This window comes from Stegastes partitus, unplaced genomic scaffold (genome assembly GCF_000690725.1).
Source record: "Stegastes partitus isolate 25-593 unplaced genomic scaffold, Stegastes_partitus-1.0.2 Scaffold106, whole genome shotgun sequence".
In the NCBI taxonomy this organism is placed as follows: Eukaryota; Metazoa; Chordata; class Actinopteri; family Pomacentridae; genus Stegastes; species Stegastes partitus.
The window spans coordinates 37,199-56,715 of NW_007577837.1; the positions used below are offsets into that span (position 1 = coordinate 37,199).

General features: G+C 41.4%; 1 protein-coding gene across 4 annotated transcripts in view; it reads right to left on the reverse strand.

The window, feature by feature from the left end:
* col23a1b (collagen type XXIII alpha 1 chain b) overlaps positions 1-19,517 on the reverse strand; it is a 135,867-nt gene that overhangs the window by 35,780 nt on the left and 80,570 nt on the right. For all 4 annotated transcript variants that reach the window (XM_008277706.1, XM_008277707.1, XM_008277705.1 and 1 more), the window contains exons 3-4: positions 3,338-3,382; positions 126-133 (exon numbers count right to left, since the gene is read on the reverse strand). In XM_008277706.1, coding sequence (XP_008275928.1) covers positions 126-133; positions 3,338-3,382 — 53 coding nt within the window. The remainder of the gene's footprint in view (positions 1-125; positions 134-3,337; positions 3,383-19,517) is intronic.

A 19,517-nucleotide genomic window follows, 5' to 3' on the forward strand; every position in this document is an offset into this window, starting at 1 on the left:
GTGTGTGAGTGTGTGTGTGTGTGTGTGAGTGTGTGTGGGGATGCATGTTTAATATCCAAACCTCTGTGTTCAATAGCAAATTTGTCAATTTTAATACTACCTGGATGAGATGAAATTGTACTTACAGGAGGCCCTGCAACAGAAAAAGAGAAACCAGGTATTAGAAAACAAATAACACACGTACCTATTGACACATGAAGCACAGCATGTGTGAGTTCAGGCAGCCTCTGGTTTGTACAGCAATCAATTCCTCTGAACAGTCATACGCAAAAAAAAAGAAAAGAAAAGAAAAAACTGCACATGCAATGTGGTTCGTTAGATGATGACTGTAATTAACCACCTAAATATGGTACAGAACAAGCTCATTAGAGCTGCTGCCAAAGCAGTTTGCGGTGAACCCGTTATGATAAACAGACTTCTGGATAATGGGTTATGTTTTGCATTAAAATATGAAGTCATGTCAGGACTTTGTTACTTGAAGATACGAGTGTATTAAAAGGAGGACAAACGAGGGAGTGGAGAGGTTGGGTGTGCTGGCAAACTGTGTCTCTCTAAAGCACAAAAAAGACGTCTGAGTCCTCAGATTTCTGGGAGGCAGTCTTTCTCAGATGAGACTGAAACGCTCTGATGTCGAGCCCCAGCAGCAAAACGTACATTCTGCTTTTCATACTTTGCCTAACCAAAAACAACAGTAATGATCAAAGGGCTCCACTCGTTCTTAGCGGTAATGGAATATTCTTATAAAAAAACATTCTCTTGAAAGTCCAAGGCCACGGGCACTAATAAAGCCCGTAAAACCACATACTAAGTGAATATATCATTTTGCCATTAAAAGATTTTAATTAGTTATTGCTTTTTATGTGTCTGATCTAAATTTAAAACCAATCACGATTCTGATTTATGTGATTGTTGACGCAATTACAGCGTAACGCACGATTTGGAGCTACGCCACCATTGTAGCTCTTGTAGAACACGGCTCATCAGCGTGGACGCAGCACCAAACATCAACTCTGCATGATTGAAAGCAGACGCAGTTTGGAGGGAAAAAAGTGATTTTTTTTTGGTGCTTTGTTTCTATTTAAACACACAAAAAGTCCTCTTAATGTGACCGGCATCTATATGGGATCCTTGAAGTTGGTTGTTTGATTGAAAAAAAAAAGGAGAACTTTGAGACAAGCAGTATAGAAGGAAGGGATGAAAATGGATGTGAATGAGGGTGAGGAGGTGAAGAGAAGAAGAGGAGAGGTGTTGGGGTTTATGAGGCATGAAAACCAAGTCAATCAAGTTTAGCTGTGTCTAGACGCTTCGACAAGGACCTCCTGGGCCAGACAGTTAAGCAAACAAACACACACTGACTCAAGAGCCTCACAGTAAGGCCAGATTTAACCACTGAACTTGAGACAGGTGTGTATGTGTGTGCAGACTAACAAGAAAGGAAGAGAACAAGAGAGAAAGACAGAAGTAAACAGAAGAGAAAAACAAGTAAAAAAATAAAAGCAAGAAAAGAAATGCTGATGTAAGGTGACAGTGAGAGCCGATTTTAAGATGCTTAACTGCTCTGTCTGCCCTCTTTCCTGTTGTTCAGGTTTGTGTTTCTGCTTCTCTTCTCCACTCTCATTAGTATTTCTGAGAAAACGGAGAATACCTCCTCCGGTCTTGTAAAAAAAAAAAAAAAAAAGGTTGTCCTGGAGTCATGAAAGCAACAGAGGATGGCGCAACAGCCGCCCCGTAGCACCTACCCCCGCACTGCTACCCAGGCTGCAATGTGAGGGTGAAAAACGACGAAACACGAGACAACCTAAACAGATGCAGGCCGGGACAAACAGTGCACAGCTAAAGGGCGCCCAGACTCGGGCGAAACCTTAGCAGCGAGCCTCCTCTTAATGATAATCCCCCTGCAAAACACCAAGCGGCTGCAAATACACGCCACCCTGGTAAGAAACAAAGTCGTTTAGCTGATCTGCTGATTGCCCGATGAAATCGCAGAACTTACAGGGATTACTGTAATCTGTGCTGATTAAGATGTAGTTCGATTGTAAACATAAATAGTGATTTAATGGGAAAGCCCAGTGATATTCCATATCTCTTTTGTCAACAAAACCAATGAAGTAACCAAAGCAGTCATCATTGTTGTGAGTCAGAGCATTGCACTGGATGAAACCCACATACACTGTCATGCTGCTGTAAATACTCACGACTGCACCAAGTCTGCAGCTGAAAATAGTCCCTAACGGATACATTTTTAACTCTTGCTTGAAGAATGATGGCTAAAAACAACAGTGTCCAGCTGTTTTAGGAAATTACAGAGCTTTTGCAAGCTGCATTTAAAGATTTACGACTCTAGAAGGAACCAATGGGCTTAAGACTGAGAGCCACAACCAGGCTGGAAAGAGACAGACTGACACACTGGTGGTGCTTGTGATTGGTTAACAACAAGAAAAATATACAATATCTCCAGCTTCATCCTTCAATAGAAAAAAGAAACAGAATTCGGTCAAAATTTGTGGAATTTGATATGAAACTTTCTCTGTGCCTCTGCTCATCAATGAACATTACACTTGAAGAAAAAGTAAATGGGTGCAAAAGCTTGTAAAAAAGGTGGGATAACATTGGAAACAATCTTGGTTTGCTATGTAGCACTTACTTGTGATCCTTCACTTAGTCAACATGTGATCCGATCTACTAAACATGAACCACAATGAATCACCGCCAGACTGGAAAATGTTCCCATCTGACACATATCCTGCAACAGGTTTTGATAAAAATCGTCTAATATTGTCGCGCCACATTTTGGTGGAGTCAACACTTAATATGAAACATTTAGAATCAGGATGACTCAGACGTGTAAAACATCCGCTCCTCTATCTGTAACAATGACCTTCTGTGTAGGAAGAGCAACGTCTTTGCACTGTTTTGCTTCTTCCTCGATGAGTGTTTTGTGGTTTGGAATACAGGGTAAAAAGCAGCACCGTAATGGTGGGTAGTGATGTTGGCAAAGGGAGACTCTCATTAGGCGTCGTACTACTGCAGCTGCTACCGCTCAACAAGAATGACTGACATCTGGGCAAAGTTAGTGCAACCACATGGCCGAAGTTAGCACTATGTCGGCGCAAACAGGGAGGGACGGAGGGGGGAGAGAGAGAGAGAGAGAGAGAAGGGCCGACTGCAGCCCATCATCCTGCGACCTGACTCATGGATCGCTGCCTTTACCAGTCCTGGCCGCTGACTTATCCAGTCACCCAGGAAAAGAAAAGGGAGAATGTGACAGAGAGAAAAAGAAAGAGTGTGTCCTCCAGGAAAAACAAAACAGTTGAAGCAGGTGTTGGGCGTCACTTACCAGGTTCCCCTCTTCTTCCCATCCGTCCACGTTTTCCTGGAGGCCCTGTGGAAACACAAAAAAGCAATAAATCACCTAAATCAGCATTGCAGGGATGAGTGGAGAACAACTGAGCATCACCTTGCTGTTTCACTGTTGGTGGTCATGTGCTAACTGGCATTTGTGTGAGCTGGCACAGTATGAAAATGACATAATTCAGAAGGAAAAATGAAAAAAAAAAAATCCCATCACAGCTCGATGTGATTTTATCTCAGGCAGAAGACTTTCACACATGTTTAAGATTGATTCTCGGCTCGCGAAGGGTGACCATTATCACAGTTTGGGCTTCATCCTGACCCTGCAGTGATGCAGCTGGTAGCGCCACCTTTCCGGTAAAAGGATTCCTGCTGCTGATGTAGAAGTCTGGTGGAGCAGCGAAAAATAGCAGGAGGGCTGTAGAGGAGATGATGTGGCCAGTGAGTGGCTCGGCCTCGATTCTCAGACCTCATGCTGATGCAAGACCATGAATCATCTCCACACCGCCATTGATTTGCGTCAGTGTCTGCCTGGTAATTTTATAAAGGTGCTGTTTTACAAGACTGCACAAAAAAAAAATCACAGGTTTTTGATCAAGCTAAGACACATCATGCAAGCTTCACCTTTAGCTTAGCAACTGTACCAGCAGGTTTTATCAATGCTACCTGAAAGGTGCTCAAAATAAAGACAGACAACAGAAGAAATGTGTAAGAAATCAATTAAACAGTCTGTCTTCTCAAATTAACAAAGAAATATTTGCAGAGCAGGCTGTAAAGACAAAAGCTTCACCCTCAAGAAGAATATTATTAGTTTTTGTGCAGTTACAGGTTACATAAGAAAAAGCTCCCTTGTCCTCTGTCCAAATATGTTTTTCAGAATCTACACAATGTTATGTCAAAATTAAATTCCTTATACTGGGCTGTATGTGCTATGAGCTTCTACACAGCAATAAAATATATTCTAAACATTCTAAAGCCTAAAACCCGTGGGTGGGTTTGAAAGGGCTTCGTCTTTTAACAACAGAATGAATCATCAAATGTTCAACTTTCCAACGGCTCTTGAACTCATCATGTGCAGCATGCATTGGGAAACCTAAGCATAATTGTCATCAAAATCGCTTTATTCTACCTGTCTCATGCAAAAATTTGCCGAAAACAAGGCTATGCACAAACCAGATTCTGTTTAAAAAAAAAAAAATCTAGGTACCGGGAAGCCGTGAGTGACTCAGCGGTGACCAACAGTCACATAACAGACATTCAGGGACTTTTTGGCTGAACTGCAGACTGTTTACACAGAGCAGAGAGGAGACAAGTATGGAAATAAATTAGAAATGCAAGCAGCATAACATCTATCGTATGTAGAGTGACTGTTTTTTTTTTCTTCAGTATTGGGAAGACATTTTGGGCACTTGGAAAAAATAACGATTCCAGGTATTTTCATTTTTTGTAAAATAAATAATCATAGAAATTCTACTTGCTTTTCCTCTTTTTACATGATTTAGGGCAATAAAACTGTGTTATACTGCACAGAAGACATTTATGACTTCTTTCTACTTCTAGCTGTGGTTGTGCTGTTTCCATAGAACTGCAGGACTTTATAGTGCAGTTGAAAATCAGCCCACAGTTAGTAAAAAATAAAAGAAGAGAAAAAAAAAACACCCAGAAACTTGGGGTTCAGAGGGTGTTCTCTCATCTCATCAGCGAGGAAGGACATTAACTTTTTGCCTTGCTTCAGTCTCAGCCTTCGCATGCTACAATTTATGAACACTTTACTTTGCGTTATTGTTATACTTTGCAGTTTTGAGTTATACTACTTCTGCTGTTTCCTCACTGCAAATGATGTGAGATTTATGAGATGTGTTTATGATGGCGTTTCCTCAGTTCCTCAGCCTCTGTTAGGATTGAGTCCTCAATTTCTTCTATAATCATTTACTTCTTTGTCTGTGGGAAAGGAGGAATTGTTTTTATTGTATTGTGTGAAGCACTTTGTGTTACATTCTACTTGTATGAAAACCGCTATACAAACAATGTCTGATTGATAATTTATTTTGCAGCCACCCAGTGGACATCAACAGGGCTCTTGTTTGAAAATGAGTCAGCTGCAGCTTTCAAACAAGCTAATGATTGCTAGCTAGATACAGTTGTCAGCTGGTGACCAGAACTTGTTTTTGTCAACCTCTGCATGAAATCAAAGACCCCTTGTTTCGAAAAAATTAATTTCAAACAGAAAATCTTCCATCATTTTTACCGTAAACTGCATATGTGAGGTAAGAAACAGCTAAAACAACAGTGACTAAAACGTTCATCCTGCTTCGCCAAGGCCTGAAGCCTTTCTGTAGTATAACACCTTACTCCTTCAGCCTCCCTTTCCATGTGCTGATCCTCCCCTGCTCTTATTGCTCTTATAATGAAATGGGAACCATATTGTGCTCCTGATGCTAAGTGGTTGTGGCTGCAGACATGTTTTCCCTATTGTCATTATTGGCGTTATTGTAGCGGCCTAATCACTTCCTGACTCTGCCAGCCCTTTCAAAGAGAGCTCAATCATGCTCCTCCACCTCCTCCTCGTGTCTACCTCTCCCACTTTCATTCTCCTTTCCCTCCTTTATGCAACAGCAATAAGCCATTAATGACTTTGGAGCTGCAAGATTTAAGAAAAAGGATTAAAAAAAGAGCTCACTTCAACTCAACTTGAAGATTGGCCCTGTCCAAAGTCTTCCACTGAACCACAACTTCACCCAACTCTGCTGTTTCTTGTTCTTTATCTGATTCGATTTGCCATTTTTAGCTCCCAGGAGAGTTCGTTGGCCAAGAGAAAAACAATTTAAAATCTAACAAAGGAGAATGAGAACAGCTGTGCGCCTACTACACTGACTCTCATTTAAAGTTGATGTTTGAACAGTTTTACTCATTTAACACCTCTACAGCTTCAAACCTCAGACGCAGACGCCGGCGAACACGCACTCTGCCTGTCGTAGTATTTAGAATAATGGCTTCCATGTTTCATAGTGGGCTCTGCTTCCCCTCTTTTAGCCTCCAGAGCAGCGTGAAGATGTTTCTGCTCAGGCTGAGGTCTTCGCTGAGAGACTGAGGGAGAGCTGGAGCATCTCCCTGGGGCTGGAGAGGAGGAGATGCTGGATGACAAGCTGGAAGGAGGAATGTTTGAGGGAGTGACGGGATGGGATTGGGAGGAAAGATGGTGGGAGTATCGACACTAAATGGGAGGGACAGAGATGGGAGGAACTGCAGGCCAGTGTCCATTCGAGAAACTTGTTTTTAATCAGTCAAATGACTTCATCAACCGCCACCTCTTCTTTGAGAAATAAAAATTGGGTATTTTAACCAATATGGATATAAATAAACCATCTGTCTTGGTACAAGTGGACTTAAGAGTTGCCTTTAATACTGTAGACTCTTCTTTTAGACAGACTTCACAGTCTAATTGGCCTCTCTGGTTCTTTTTTTAGTAAGCATGAAAGATTAGTCATGTAAGAGCTATAAAATGAATGATGGTGTTCCTCAGGGTTCGATTTTAGGTCCCACACTTTTCAATCAGAATGTCATCAGAAAAGCATCAGTTTCCATAGTTATTTAGTCATTTTTATTCCTTTAATCTGAAAGCACCTCATGTTATATTTCATTTGTATGAAAAGTGCTACATAAATAAAATCTGGTTGATTGAAATGCTGCTGCACATACAGTAAAAATGAGTCCAGGAGTAAAAAATTGCAGTGACACGGGAATAAGGGCGCATAAAAGATGAAGGAAGTCAGTAGGGATGAATGAATGCCTTCACAATTCTTGAACATGCACCGTCAAAGTGTCTCCTCAAGCAGACATACTGTATGCATCATAAGATATGGGTCACCACGGGCCAAGGCTGCTCTACCTTTATTGGAAGCCTTAAAGGCAGCCATCTGCATGTCGACAGGTTGGTCGCCAAACACCGGAGGAGCAGGCGTCAGAGTGACTGAAATGTAGGAGTGCGATTGGTCCTGAGTGGCAGAGTTGAGGGGGAACGGAGGTGGGTGATGACAAGCTGATGTAGAACTGGATTGACTGGAGGAATTGATGGGAAAAACAGCAGCGGCGGGGAGCAGAGTGCACGTCTGTGTGCAAGTAGTTTGGATTCCTGCTGCAGAAGAGAGCGGTGAACGCATACAGACAAACAACCACGACGTGACTTCGGTTTCAGCTCTCACTTGCTGTGTCCCAGTCGCATACCAGGACCAGAAAATGTCACACGAGCACGCCAAGATAGACACTCCGCTTTAGACAGAGTCCTGAGGTCGCGTTTTGCTTGATGTGTGCACCCAAGCAGCAATAGTCTGCATCATAATTGGACTTATCCTTCTTTTCCCGTCTTTCTCTCTAAACGTCCAACACTATCAGCATCAAAAGAAGATTCTACAGCTCAAAGGCAAAACAAGACTAGCATTCCCTGAGTGATTGGTTGGTTTGCACAATGTAAAGCAGATGCTAAATAAGCAGACAAGAAGGATTGACGGGGGGAAAAAAAGGTAAGTTAACAAGAGCAAAAGAAGAAGAAGAAAAAAAAGATATAGTGCCTCGCTGAAATGGGAGGACAAACGCCAAACGACGAGGTTGTCCTTCACTGTTACAGGTGCTGAAAAACCCCGAAAGACAGAATGATGGACCTCCACAAAATATGAGACAGTTAGGAAAGAAAGCTACATCCTGTATATAGATCTCTCCAAGAGACGCAGGAAAAACGTCGGACACACACGAGCTCATTCCACTGAACACATGTAAGGATTTCCCTGGGAGCAGCATGGTAATACAAAAACACACACTGAACTGCACTTGAACTGTAGATAAGTTTGTGTAAATGTACGATTGCCTCAAGCTCTGTATCTTAACCTCCACGCATAGTTCCTCTCACTATGTGGGGCTGAAAAGCATGCAGTGCAAGGTTTGCCAATCCTCCCACTAACTTTTAATGCCCGTGTGTGACAAAATAGTAATAATAATAAAAAAACTGTATGCAGTTTAAATTCAAAATTACGGAGCAATGTTTTGTTAAATTATTGAAAGTAACTTGTAAAGTCACAGAAAAATGTATCACTTTGCATGTTAATGATAAAAAAAAGGGAGAAAACTGTAAATAATATCCACATCAAAAATCTTTTTTTAACCAATAGTATATTGATCTTTTGATCAATTGAACCACTATTTTACTATACATAAAGCAACAAAAAAAAAAACAATTATTTCATATTTGCTGTTATTTGAAAGAAAAAGTCTTTAAATTCAGAATTGAAAAATGTAAAACAGTTTCTTTCACTGTTATCTTAAAGTCATCAGCAACATAATTAGAATTAAAGACTGTTTAGTTATGTTATAATTATAGCAACATAAGTCAGTATAATCGGGATAACAGATTGATAACGTCATAAAAATCAAATAAACTAATAAATATTAAGAAACTGATTCTTTTATGTACTTCATTTGTAAAACCCAACAGACCATTTCTTAAGATTCTGCGTTTCCTTTAGTTTTATTGATTTTTTTTTTTGCCAGAATAAGACTACAGTGTTTTACAGATAGATGTTTAGACACTTCTAGAATAAAACTATCCGCAATGCTAATGTGGTTGTGTTTGCATTCCTCAATCACTGGAGATGTGTTTCTCTAATGACGATATTTAAAAAGCTACTTGTATTCCTCTGATCTTTACAAATTCTGTTCATGCAAACAAACCTAATGGAGTCAAAAAAACGTATGATGTTGCATCTTAAGACCTGTTAATCAAATTGGTGTTTGTGAACTAGTTTCAGTGCTTTTATTTTTGATATTTTGACATATTTTAGATGTTTTATTTATTGAGAGTGTACCTTGAATGACATATCCTGGAAAACAGCTCTTCTCCTAGAATAATACAGTTTGACGTGGATTTATCAGATCGTGTAGTATGCTGTGATTTCCAAATAAACAACATTTGCGTATGTATATGTATGTAATAATATGACCTGTACTGAACATCAAAGTCCTTTGCATGAGCTCTTGCACAAAAAACACAAAGAAACACACACACACAGACACAAACAAACTAAGATTTCCATCCAGACTCACATGCCCGTGTTTAGGCCATATTCAACCCTCCTGCTGAAAAGCGTAATCGACCTGAACGGAGCTGCAAGCTATTTTTTCCATTGACGTTTCTGCTGGTTGTAAGTGTCTCTGTGTTAAAAAAAACAGAGAAACATCTACACCACCTTCAGCCTCCACTCAACACACACTCATGCATCATTCCATCCTCCATCTGCTCTGTCTGTTTCTCATAGCCTCCGCTCGGCTTGATTTAGCTACTGTGACATTTCTCGCAAACAAAGTGCTTCCAGGGAACAAAAGCGCAGGATTGGTGGAGCGCCACCCCCACCTTCTCTTCTTTTAGGCCCCATTTTGTTGAAGCCAACAACTGGGAGCAATAAAGAGCCAACTGAAAATCGCAGAATGTGATACTTCGAATGCACGACCACAGGACTTCCATCCATCCATCCATCTATCAATCCGCCCTCACAAACACACACACCTCCACTCTTGCATGTCCCCCAATACTCCTCCTGCAACAGGGGAAAATTTAATTTAGTGGAAAGGAAGAGGAAAGTGGGTTGGGAGTGTGGAGAGGAAGGGTGTAAGTAGCGAAGGTCAACCTCTTGCTTCCATGTTAGCTGGAGGCAATATGTCTCTACAGCACCTCCTCTCTACCTTTCTGTTCCCTGCTTATTTTCTTTTAGCAGATTTCCCTCTAAATTCCTTAATTATGATAGCAAAAAAACTTCTCCTACACCAGCCACATACAACCATATCAAGTTAGGTTTTGATTTAAAAACTATTTTATTTGATATTTTTCAGAGATGCTGACGGAAAGAATCCAATATTTGACTGAAGATTATTGATTACAAATACGCATAATTTGTTTAAAATAACTGAGCAAGTTGTTTTCCTATTGGTCAAAGGATGAATTCATCTGCTCATAACGAGATGTCTAAGTCAATTGCGATCACTGAAATTGTTTACTGACACAACAGGTGATCGTGAGGATTCCCCTCTTTGGGGTTTTGTCTCGTCTTTGCGCGAAAAGCAGCTGCTAAGCCTCTTTGCCTGAAACAAAACTGTGTTTTCTCCCCTCGCTCTCTTCTGATCTGTCATCGGTTGCCTGCGTTTGTCCAGCTTTTGTTCCAGTGAGATGGGGGACACATGCTGTGGATGTAAACAGCAACAGAAAGAGAAAAAGACAGCGGATGTGATTCACATGGCGATGAATCATTCTCCAGCTGCCCTGCGTCTCCCGTCTTCTGGGTCAGACGGGGTTCATACCTTTTCGGTCTAATTGTGGGGACAATCTGATAACCAGAATCAAGCAGGGAAGCTGCCAATCTGAAACTATCAAACCCTCAGTGTAAAATCCCGTAACACATGTATTCATATGTAAATAATTTTTGTCAGCCTTTCTAAGTTTTTGCACCAGATCGGCCTCATATTGCAAAATCCACAACTGACTGGTCTCACATTTAATCTTAATAATGAATTTCTAGTGCAGATTTAACAAAGTAGCCTTTATTTGGATTCATCTTGTCCAATGATAAACAGTCTCCAACAAATCACGACCATAAACTGTTATTCCTGACGGTTTTATTAGTTTGAATGTCTTCGTACACTCTCCGCCTGTCGTGAGGGCTCTGCTTCGCCTCTGTGTTGCTAAAGTGTGGTCAGAGAGCGACAGTAAACATCACGCTGGTATTCATGCAAAGGTCATCCCTGATTGAGAAGTATGAAGCCGAGAACACTTCGGTACCAAGTCGACCTTCCTGTTTCACTCTCAGCGGCAAGCGTTGCGTGACAGCAGAGTGGCTCTCTGTGAGCTGTGTGAGAGGTTATCTGAGAGTGTGTTTGTGTGAGGGAATGGATGCCTATTTCATGCCCACGGGAGTGTGATCAACATATAGTTTTCTTAACACGCTCCGTCAGGGCTGACTGGCGCTGCTGTAAACCTGCGTGCATGCGAGTAAGTATGCATGCATGTTTTTTACAGCTGCAGGGCTGTTTAGGTGTTTGTCTGTTGCATTATTCATTTGGTGCTAATGAGCACCATCTATGAAAAACTCATCAGGCCTGCATTTATTTGGGTTTCTATAATCTCTGCCAGCTCTTTTTGTGTGTCTGGTGTGCCGGAGTGAAACCTTTGATTGTGTGTTTATGTTTGTGAGTGTGCACAGGTTGGGGAGCTCTGCATTAGATCCTCTGGAGCCGGACTTACTGGATGTTGACTGCGGGTGTTAACCATGCCATTGGTTGCACATTGGAATGATCACCTCCCCTTCTGCTATCTAGGTCTCACCCTTTTTCCAGAATTCCTTGTACTATAACAAAAACCTCCTGGCAGAAACCTACCACAATGAAAATTTAAAGTATCGCAAAGAACTTCCACCATACAGTACGGCGACCCTGACAGTTTACTTACAGTGAATTTTAACAACAGCGCTTACCTAGCTATATGCGTTACTTCTTAGCCAGCGGCAAACGCTATCTGGAGTAGCATAATAACTTTCTCAAGTAAGATTAGCTTTAACATTCTGTTTTTGACCGATCGGTAGTCTGCCTTTCTTGATGACCAATAATCAACATCAACATTGACCCTGAAAGAAACCATATCCGTCGATTACTAGTTTAAAGAAATGCAGACAAGCCAGAGTGTTCCCTCCCACCCATAGCAGAAAGAAGAACGATAACATAGATGGAGACTTTACTAATCCCTTGGGGACATTTGGGATAACAAGGTGCAGCCAGACCATTCTCCACTGTAGAATAGTCTGGCTGTGTGAGACCAGACCTGCTGTTGTGATGTCTAGCAGGTGGTTTACATTGAGAGGCCGACTGGTGCTGAAAGGCTGCCGGGGTAGAGTGTGTCAAACCTAATGAGAGGCGAAGGCATCGACGGTTCTGCCCCACATAGAGACAGACGCAGTCAAAACAATGAGAGCGCCCTCGCAAAACAATGCCAGCACCAGCCGAGCTTAGCAAATAAGAGCGGATCACAACAAAGGGAGCCAGAGCACCTAAAGTTCAGCAGCCAGAGGACAGAAGCTTTGTCTTTAGGTGGTACCAGCTGTATTTACAGGCAAAAAAGAAGGCAGTGGGAGGATGAAAAACAGGATTTCCCCCATCAAATTGTTTAGCCGAGGTGCATGGTGAGCAAACCGCTTTATGAAACATCTTGTCTGGTGACTGACTCATTTAGTAGATGATGATCCAAATATTAGACACCAACCTATTGAACTCTTGCTTGCTGAAGCCACCGTGGTCACATTATTGTATAACAGAAAACGCTAAAAGGTTGTACAACATCAGCTGTATATATCTCTCTCTATATATATATAGATATATACAAGTTTTAATGTAAACAAAAAGTTTTTGGCTCTGTCGGGGTGATGTTTGGTTCTCAGCAGGTAGTATTTTGCATAACTTAGTTGAAAAAAGTTTACAACACTTCATAAATTTGAGGGGAGCTGCAGTCTGCTGTCACCGGACAAATACCCAAATGCAACTTAGTCTGGAACCTCCCAGTTAATTTTGGATTTTATCAGCGGTTTTAGAGCAAAACGTTTACAGGCGCAGTTGGATAGACCTACAACCAGAGCAATGAAACATGCTACGTAGTGCTGATTGAAATGTAAAGAGGGTTTTAGATGTATTTGTTTTTTCTGCTTTCAGAGAAAATTTACAGCCCAGTATTTTTGGCAGTTTCAAAAAAACAGTTCCACGTCATTGACAGCCATGTTGGTTGTTTGCGAAAGTGCCTCAACGGCGCTCCACTGTACACTCATCATATCAAATCCTCTCCATATTAGACAAACGGCTGCATTGGTCCAGCACGTGCAGAACCGGGTTGAAATCTGTTGAAGGAGGGCGTCCAGATGAATTCTGCCACAGCAAATGAAACACAAGCTCTCAGATCTATCTGGTTCCCAGGTTAGAGGAGCTGCAGATTCAGGTGATAATTCTCTGTGGGCTCATTTCTGCAAATAACCTCTTTGACATTTTACACTATCGTCCACTGTGACATATTGATTACAGCTGCATGAAATGATCTATCTGCTCTTCTCCACAAAGTTTTTGTATTTGAAAAAAAATGTACTGATGTTTTAAGATGACAGTTTTTCCTGAGAGTTAGGATGCTTGGAGTTTGTTATGAGCACATGGTACTACAGGTGTAAATGGGAGTCTGTATTCTTTTATGGGGGAAATAAAGCCCTTGCATGACTATGATTTAAATAAGTTGACCCCAGAAAAGCAAACACAACTCGGTTGCACGAGAATTACTCAAGTGTGTATATTTCAATTAATATTTGCACATTGTTTCTGTTACAGTCTAAGGAACAGGTCCACCATGTGCAATTGAAGTAGCACTTGTTACTAACAAATCTCCTGTGACCAATCGCCACCCTCAGATGTGGGAACTAGTGAGTCCCAGAACGAATCAAAGATGTGGCTGAAGGCAGGGGACAGCAACCATTGGTGCGATGTTGAGGTAAGTATGAGGGTTATGTTTGTAGATCAGATCAGATTGGGACCACCAGTGCTGTTAGAACTTCTAGGAAGTCTGGAGGTGTGAAATCCAGTCCTTAGGGAGCGTAAACATGAGGGTTAACACATAATGGCACACATAGATTTAAAAAAAAAATAAAAAATACACGAGGTCACCTGAAAGAGCCTAAACATGGTAAAAGTCTACCTTGAAGAGACAAACTAAAGGGCTTCATTTCAGTGCATTTCAATACAGTTCTTAAAAAACTGACACAAGATAAAAGCATCAGACTGTGTAATGTGATAAACGTCAGCAGCCTCCCATGTGCACGGTGGTAACTTGACGAGGATATTTTGAAGTGCTGGTTTCGTCCAGGGCCAGCCTATGTCGAATGGTGGTCTGCAACGGGATAAAATGCGCTTTTATCTTTGTATCCTTTATTCATTCATAAAATGTGGTTTTAGTTTGACGTTCTGGAACATGTTAGAGCAAAACCGGTAAGCCGGGCATGGAGCGGGCGGGGGTGGGACTTCAAGTGTAAAGAGAAAAGTGCAATAATCACCATGACTTTAAACGGCAGTATTTGTGTGTGTGTGTGGCTGCAACGGAAGAGTGTGTGGACCATAGTCGAGAAAACATGGCTGTTCAAAAGGGAGCTTTACTCCAGCTTTAACCCTGATAGCTCTTCCGAAAAGACTTTTTGCTTTCTCCTCAGTTTTCTTCAAGCCAAATTCTCTGAGCGATTTCTGCCAGTTAAAAACAAATCTGCAGCGTTTTTTTTGAGCTCACTTCTTCTTCTTCACGGGCGTCTCACCTCACGTGGCCTTAGCCCTTATCTAAAGCTAGGTGCCTGTTCTGGTTTCTCTCTCCTCTTTTCTCACACCTGAAACCGACAGGCTAATTACAGCCTCTTGGAAACCAAGGTGAGAGCATGCAATCTCAGAGCTGCCTGCCACTCTCTGAAGGGCTCATGGGCAACATGGTTCAGGTGGTCCAGAGGTTGATCACACAGCCGTGACTTGGCATGGCATGATGCAAGCAGCAGAGCCGTAAAAACCACTAAACTGACACTGCTGGTTGCTTACAATAGAGCCCTAAGGAAAGACCACGATAATATCAGAGACAGAGTGTCCCATATAGGAGTTCTCTGGGGCAGGTATACTTTTTGAAATCACATTATATATGTATTAAATGCTTGACTTCACAGCTGCACATAAAAAAACAACAGATAAGTTAGCAGATATGTGATTAAATGCATTCCTCCTAATTCCTACTGCCTGCCAAGTCATTCATAAGCACGCTTCCTTTTCCTGTTTAACTCCAACAAGCTGAACCTCACTTTATTTACTTTTTCACAGTGCGATCACTTTCCTCAACTCAGTTTTTGTGAATTTTATTAACCCCCTGACCCCCCGAAATCCACTGGTGGGTTTGAAAGGCATGTTGTCTTTGAAAAATCCCCCAAATTACACCATTTATCAGAGCCAGAAACTGTAAAAACAGAGAGAATCATTGGGTGTTTAACTTTCATGTGGTCCTTGATCTACTCATCTGTGATGTGCAGCTTCATCTACAATCTTGACCAGATTAAAATCTTAAAATTGTCACATTTTTATCAAAATCAATTTGCTAAACTGATTTTAAATTTCTCATTTAAATAATAAAATAAACTATTAAACAAGTTTTGTGTTAAAACAAAAACAAAAAAATCTGCACTTCTCAGAAACACTGAAAAGCCAATAGTGACTCTGCTCCAAGCAACAGTCAAGTTGAAGAACTTCAAAGAACATGTCAGCTGAACTGCAGGCTGTGTTTAAACGGAGTACATAGTAGACAAGGATGGAAACAAATTCAAAACATAAGTGGGTATACATCTATACTATCTTTTTCCAGTGTTGGTAACACTTTTGGGAAAGTGGAAAATGTTGATTCCATGTTTTTTCAATTTCTGTAAAATAAATATTCAAAAGAATTTAACTTGTGTTGTTTCCATAGAGGTGCAGAACTTTATATTGTAGCAAAAAATGAGCTCACACTGAGTCAAAAAAAGAAAAAAAAGAAAAAAAACAATTGCCATCGGCGTGAATGTACTGATTAAACATAAAAATACTTCACACTGTGAACACACTCTTGGATATGATCAGTTCCTTCACTTTTTTTTAATCATATAAGCTCTATCCTTCCACATCATCGCCATCACTGCCACACTTTTTCTCCATTTTCCTTATCTCCAGCACCTCACTGGCCCTGACATATCTGGCCTGATCTATCTAATATCTGCCAATATTCTGCTGTTTCTCTTCTGGTAGTAATTATATTCCAGTGCACAGCCCTCTGCCAACCCACTCTGGCTTAAGCAAATAGCCCCTGATGCCATCTGATACATGTAGATGAAAAACTGATGGCTGAGAATCAACATTATTCTGGAATTATTACCCAAAGCCAATCACAGAATGTGTGATTGATTATGTGAAGCGGCTACAAACGAGGTGAAAAAATTGTAAAATAAAGAAAAAGTTTTTAAAAAAAGAGAAAAATCTCCTAGAAGAGCCAAGGTCTGGTAAATGTGATTCTACATTCTAAAACAGATGCAAATATCTTTTGGAATACTCCAGAAGAAGAGTTGGAATAAAGACAACTCTCAGTGCTGTAGGCTCGCAGGCTACCTGACAAGAAAATATCCATGTTGGAAAAATCATCACATGGCTCCTAAAACAACTAAAATGCCATTCAATGTTGGACAACTGACCGTGAGATGTGAAGATAAATCAGCCCTCCGGGGGTCTTGCCTTACTGAAAAGTTTACACACTGTAGTAATTCTGTGCATGAATATCCAACACATGTGCACACATACAACGATGCACAATTGATGTCTGATAAATCAACACATGTATTATGTGGAGTCGAGGGCTCACTACTTTTCCAGGCCCTGCGTCGCTGCTGTTGCCAAAATTACTTCGGGGAACCACATATAACAATATATTCTGGGGTAGCGATGATGTAGATGATTTAGATCCGACAATATGTCATGAACAATTACATTTTTCAGTTGCAGCTCCAGTGTATAAGAGTGTGACATCTGATCAGCAATTCAGTCGGTAAAAATGGTGAAAATCTGGCTGAGATTCAACTTGAATACATCACCGTCAGCTAATCTGCTGCAGCCTCCTGGGATGTGAACTCTGTCACCTACGTCAGTGCTGCTGCCTCTGTGATCACTCATAAACTCTCTGGAGTTTCAAAACAAGAGTTATCCGTCTCTTCTTTTAAAGATGATCATCTGTTTATTTCAAAGACCCTCGCATGCAGGTGTGTGCAGGGAGGATATCGTTTCATAGAGCCTCCAGATACGATGCCATCACTGCAGGCTTTCTGAATGCCCCTCGCTCTCTCTGCGATGATGTTACTGATGTAAAATAAACTACGTTACTACTGTGAGACCTGAGAGTGTGCTGTGTCTGGGCTTGTGTGCCGGTCCGGTGGCAGGTGCAGACTTGCCCCAGTGTGAACTTTATGGGAGAGGGGGGTCACGCGTCACTTTATCCGATTGGTGGCCTCCGTGTTTGGTCCAATCAGCTGCTCAGGTTCCTCGGGGTCAGAACATGGCTGGGATGGCTGTCGAGCCTTTAACACGGCCGTTGATAGACCGGGATCAGTCTGATGTTTCAGCCTGTTGTGAGTTTCAATCATTCCCGCAACGTATAATATCATCTTCAATAGATATCTGTTGAGCTATTTGGATTTTTCCTTTGTGTGTGGATTTGCAAAGCGATGATCTTTGCGGTCGTGTGTGTATGAACGACAACTGTCTCAAACTATGTTAGTTTGTGTGCGCTCGACAGCTGCGACTGTGATAGACGGCTGACACAGCTGATATCTCCGATAGCCTTCATGTGCACTAATGAAAGTTAAACACAGCTGGCAGTGCATGACAGAGGTATGTGCCACTCACAGCTGCGGACCAATCGCATCTCTGTATGAGCATTCATAACGAAATGACCTTGCATAAGAGTCGAGACGGACCATGCAAAAGATAGGAGACCACAGCTGCAGAGAGAGAGAGAGAGAAAGACGGAGAGCAACACATCATTTAGCTCGTTTCACTCAACACACGCTCATCTAATGCTTCATCAAAGTCAGTCATGTCACCTTCATTCACTCCGTACACGTTTACTACTTGACGTAATGGGATTTATTCTTTGCGCCCCAACATGAACACCGACCAACCTTTCGCTCTCCTGCCGTACCAAGTTCCTGCCAAGCCGCCTCAGCTGCTGCTGGACTAAAATCCCTCATGTGTCAGCTCGCCAACACGTGAGCAGGAGTGGAAAAAGTAGAGAAAGAAGTCTGTAGATTTGGATTTGCTAAGATAAAAGCTCTCATTTGGATATCAGAAAGAACATCATTTAATGAACCTCCTCTCTGAACCAAAACCAGCCCCAGACTCATTCAAATCAAGGTTTGGAGCCACGATGATGTGCTGTACAGGAACAGCTTCGGGACATGCTTCAGATTTCACCGTTTGCCTGCCAGGTCAAGTGGAAGAAACCGCTTGTGGTCGTAACGCCCCTCTGACCAACAGACAGGTTCTTGGACGGAGCCAAGGTCCCAGATCAACGGGTGTTGTGGGTAAACTGATACATCGGTACATGAAATAAATTTTGCGGGCACTTTGAAAGTGATTTAGGAGCCTTGTCATCCGCTCCAAGTGGTAGCACTTTCAAAATATTTTATATTTTTATTCGCGGAATGGTGCCTACCTCATAAATTGTTAAGAGGAGGTTTTATAGTAAAACTATCTAGATTTCTCCAACAATGGAGGCTTTGTCTGCACACACCTGACTGTAGCGAAGCCAATGTGCTCTTAAACAAAACCAAATACGGTCAAATGGCACATCCAGCACATTTCTCCCCTCTAAATCAGTCTTCTGTTAAAAGAATTATTTAACAGATCCATTGCTGAAGGAAATTACAACAAGGGTATTGAATTTGAAACATTCGGTCCATTGTTGCATCTTAATAAACGCAAGAACAAGACGCAGGCTTTGGCAGGCAGAGCTATTGGACTTGATCCCCTGCTCTGCCTGTCAGAAATTAAAACAAAGGAGCAGAGGGTTAAATTTAAAGACCCGTAAAACCATAGCTTGTCTTTTTTTATGCCTTGTAATTTTTGTAGCAGACTACTTTTCACGTCCAAGTCTTTGTGCTGAGCTAAACTCATGGAGAGTAATTAGTCCTATAATAAATGCAAAGAGAATGCCACAAATATTTTTAGATGTTTGTATGTATAGGTGGCTTTTAGAGCTGAAAAATGATATCAAATATTACTGCAAAGATATCAATATTTATGCAGTCTGTGCTGTTTGCTTTTGTGAACTTGTTCTCATCCTGTTCTAATTGCTCGGTTTGTGTGTCGACTGGAATATTCATTTGTGAATACCTAAAATTCTACACAAATTGTACGTCTTGTTTTTCATTCGAAGATCACGTAACACACATTTACAACCATTCGGACATTCATTTCTCACCACATAATCTGTTTCCTGGAACCACTGTCATGTTGTATGTTATATAATGCCTGTGACATTATTGAAAGGTGCCTCCACATATCAGTGC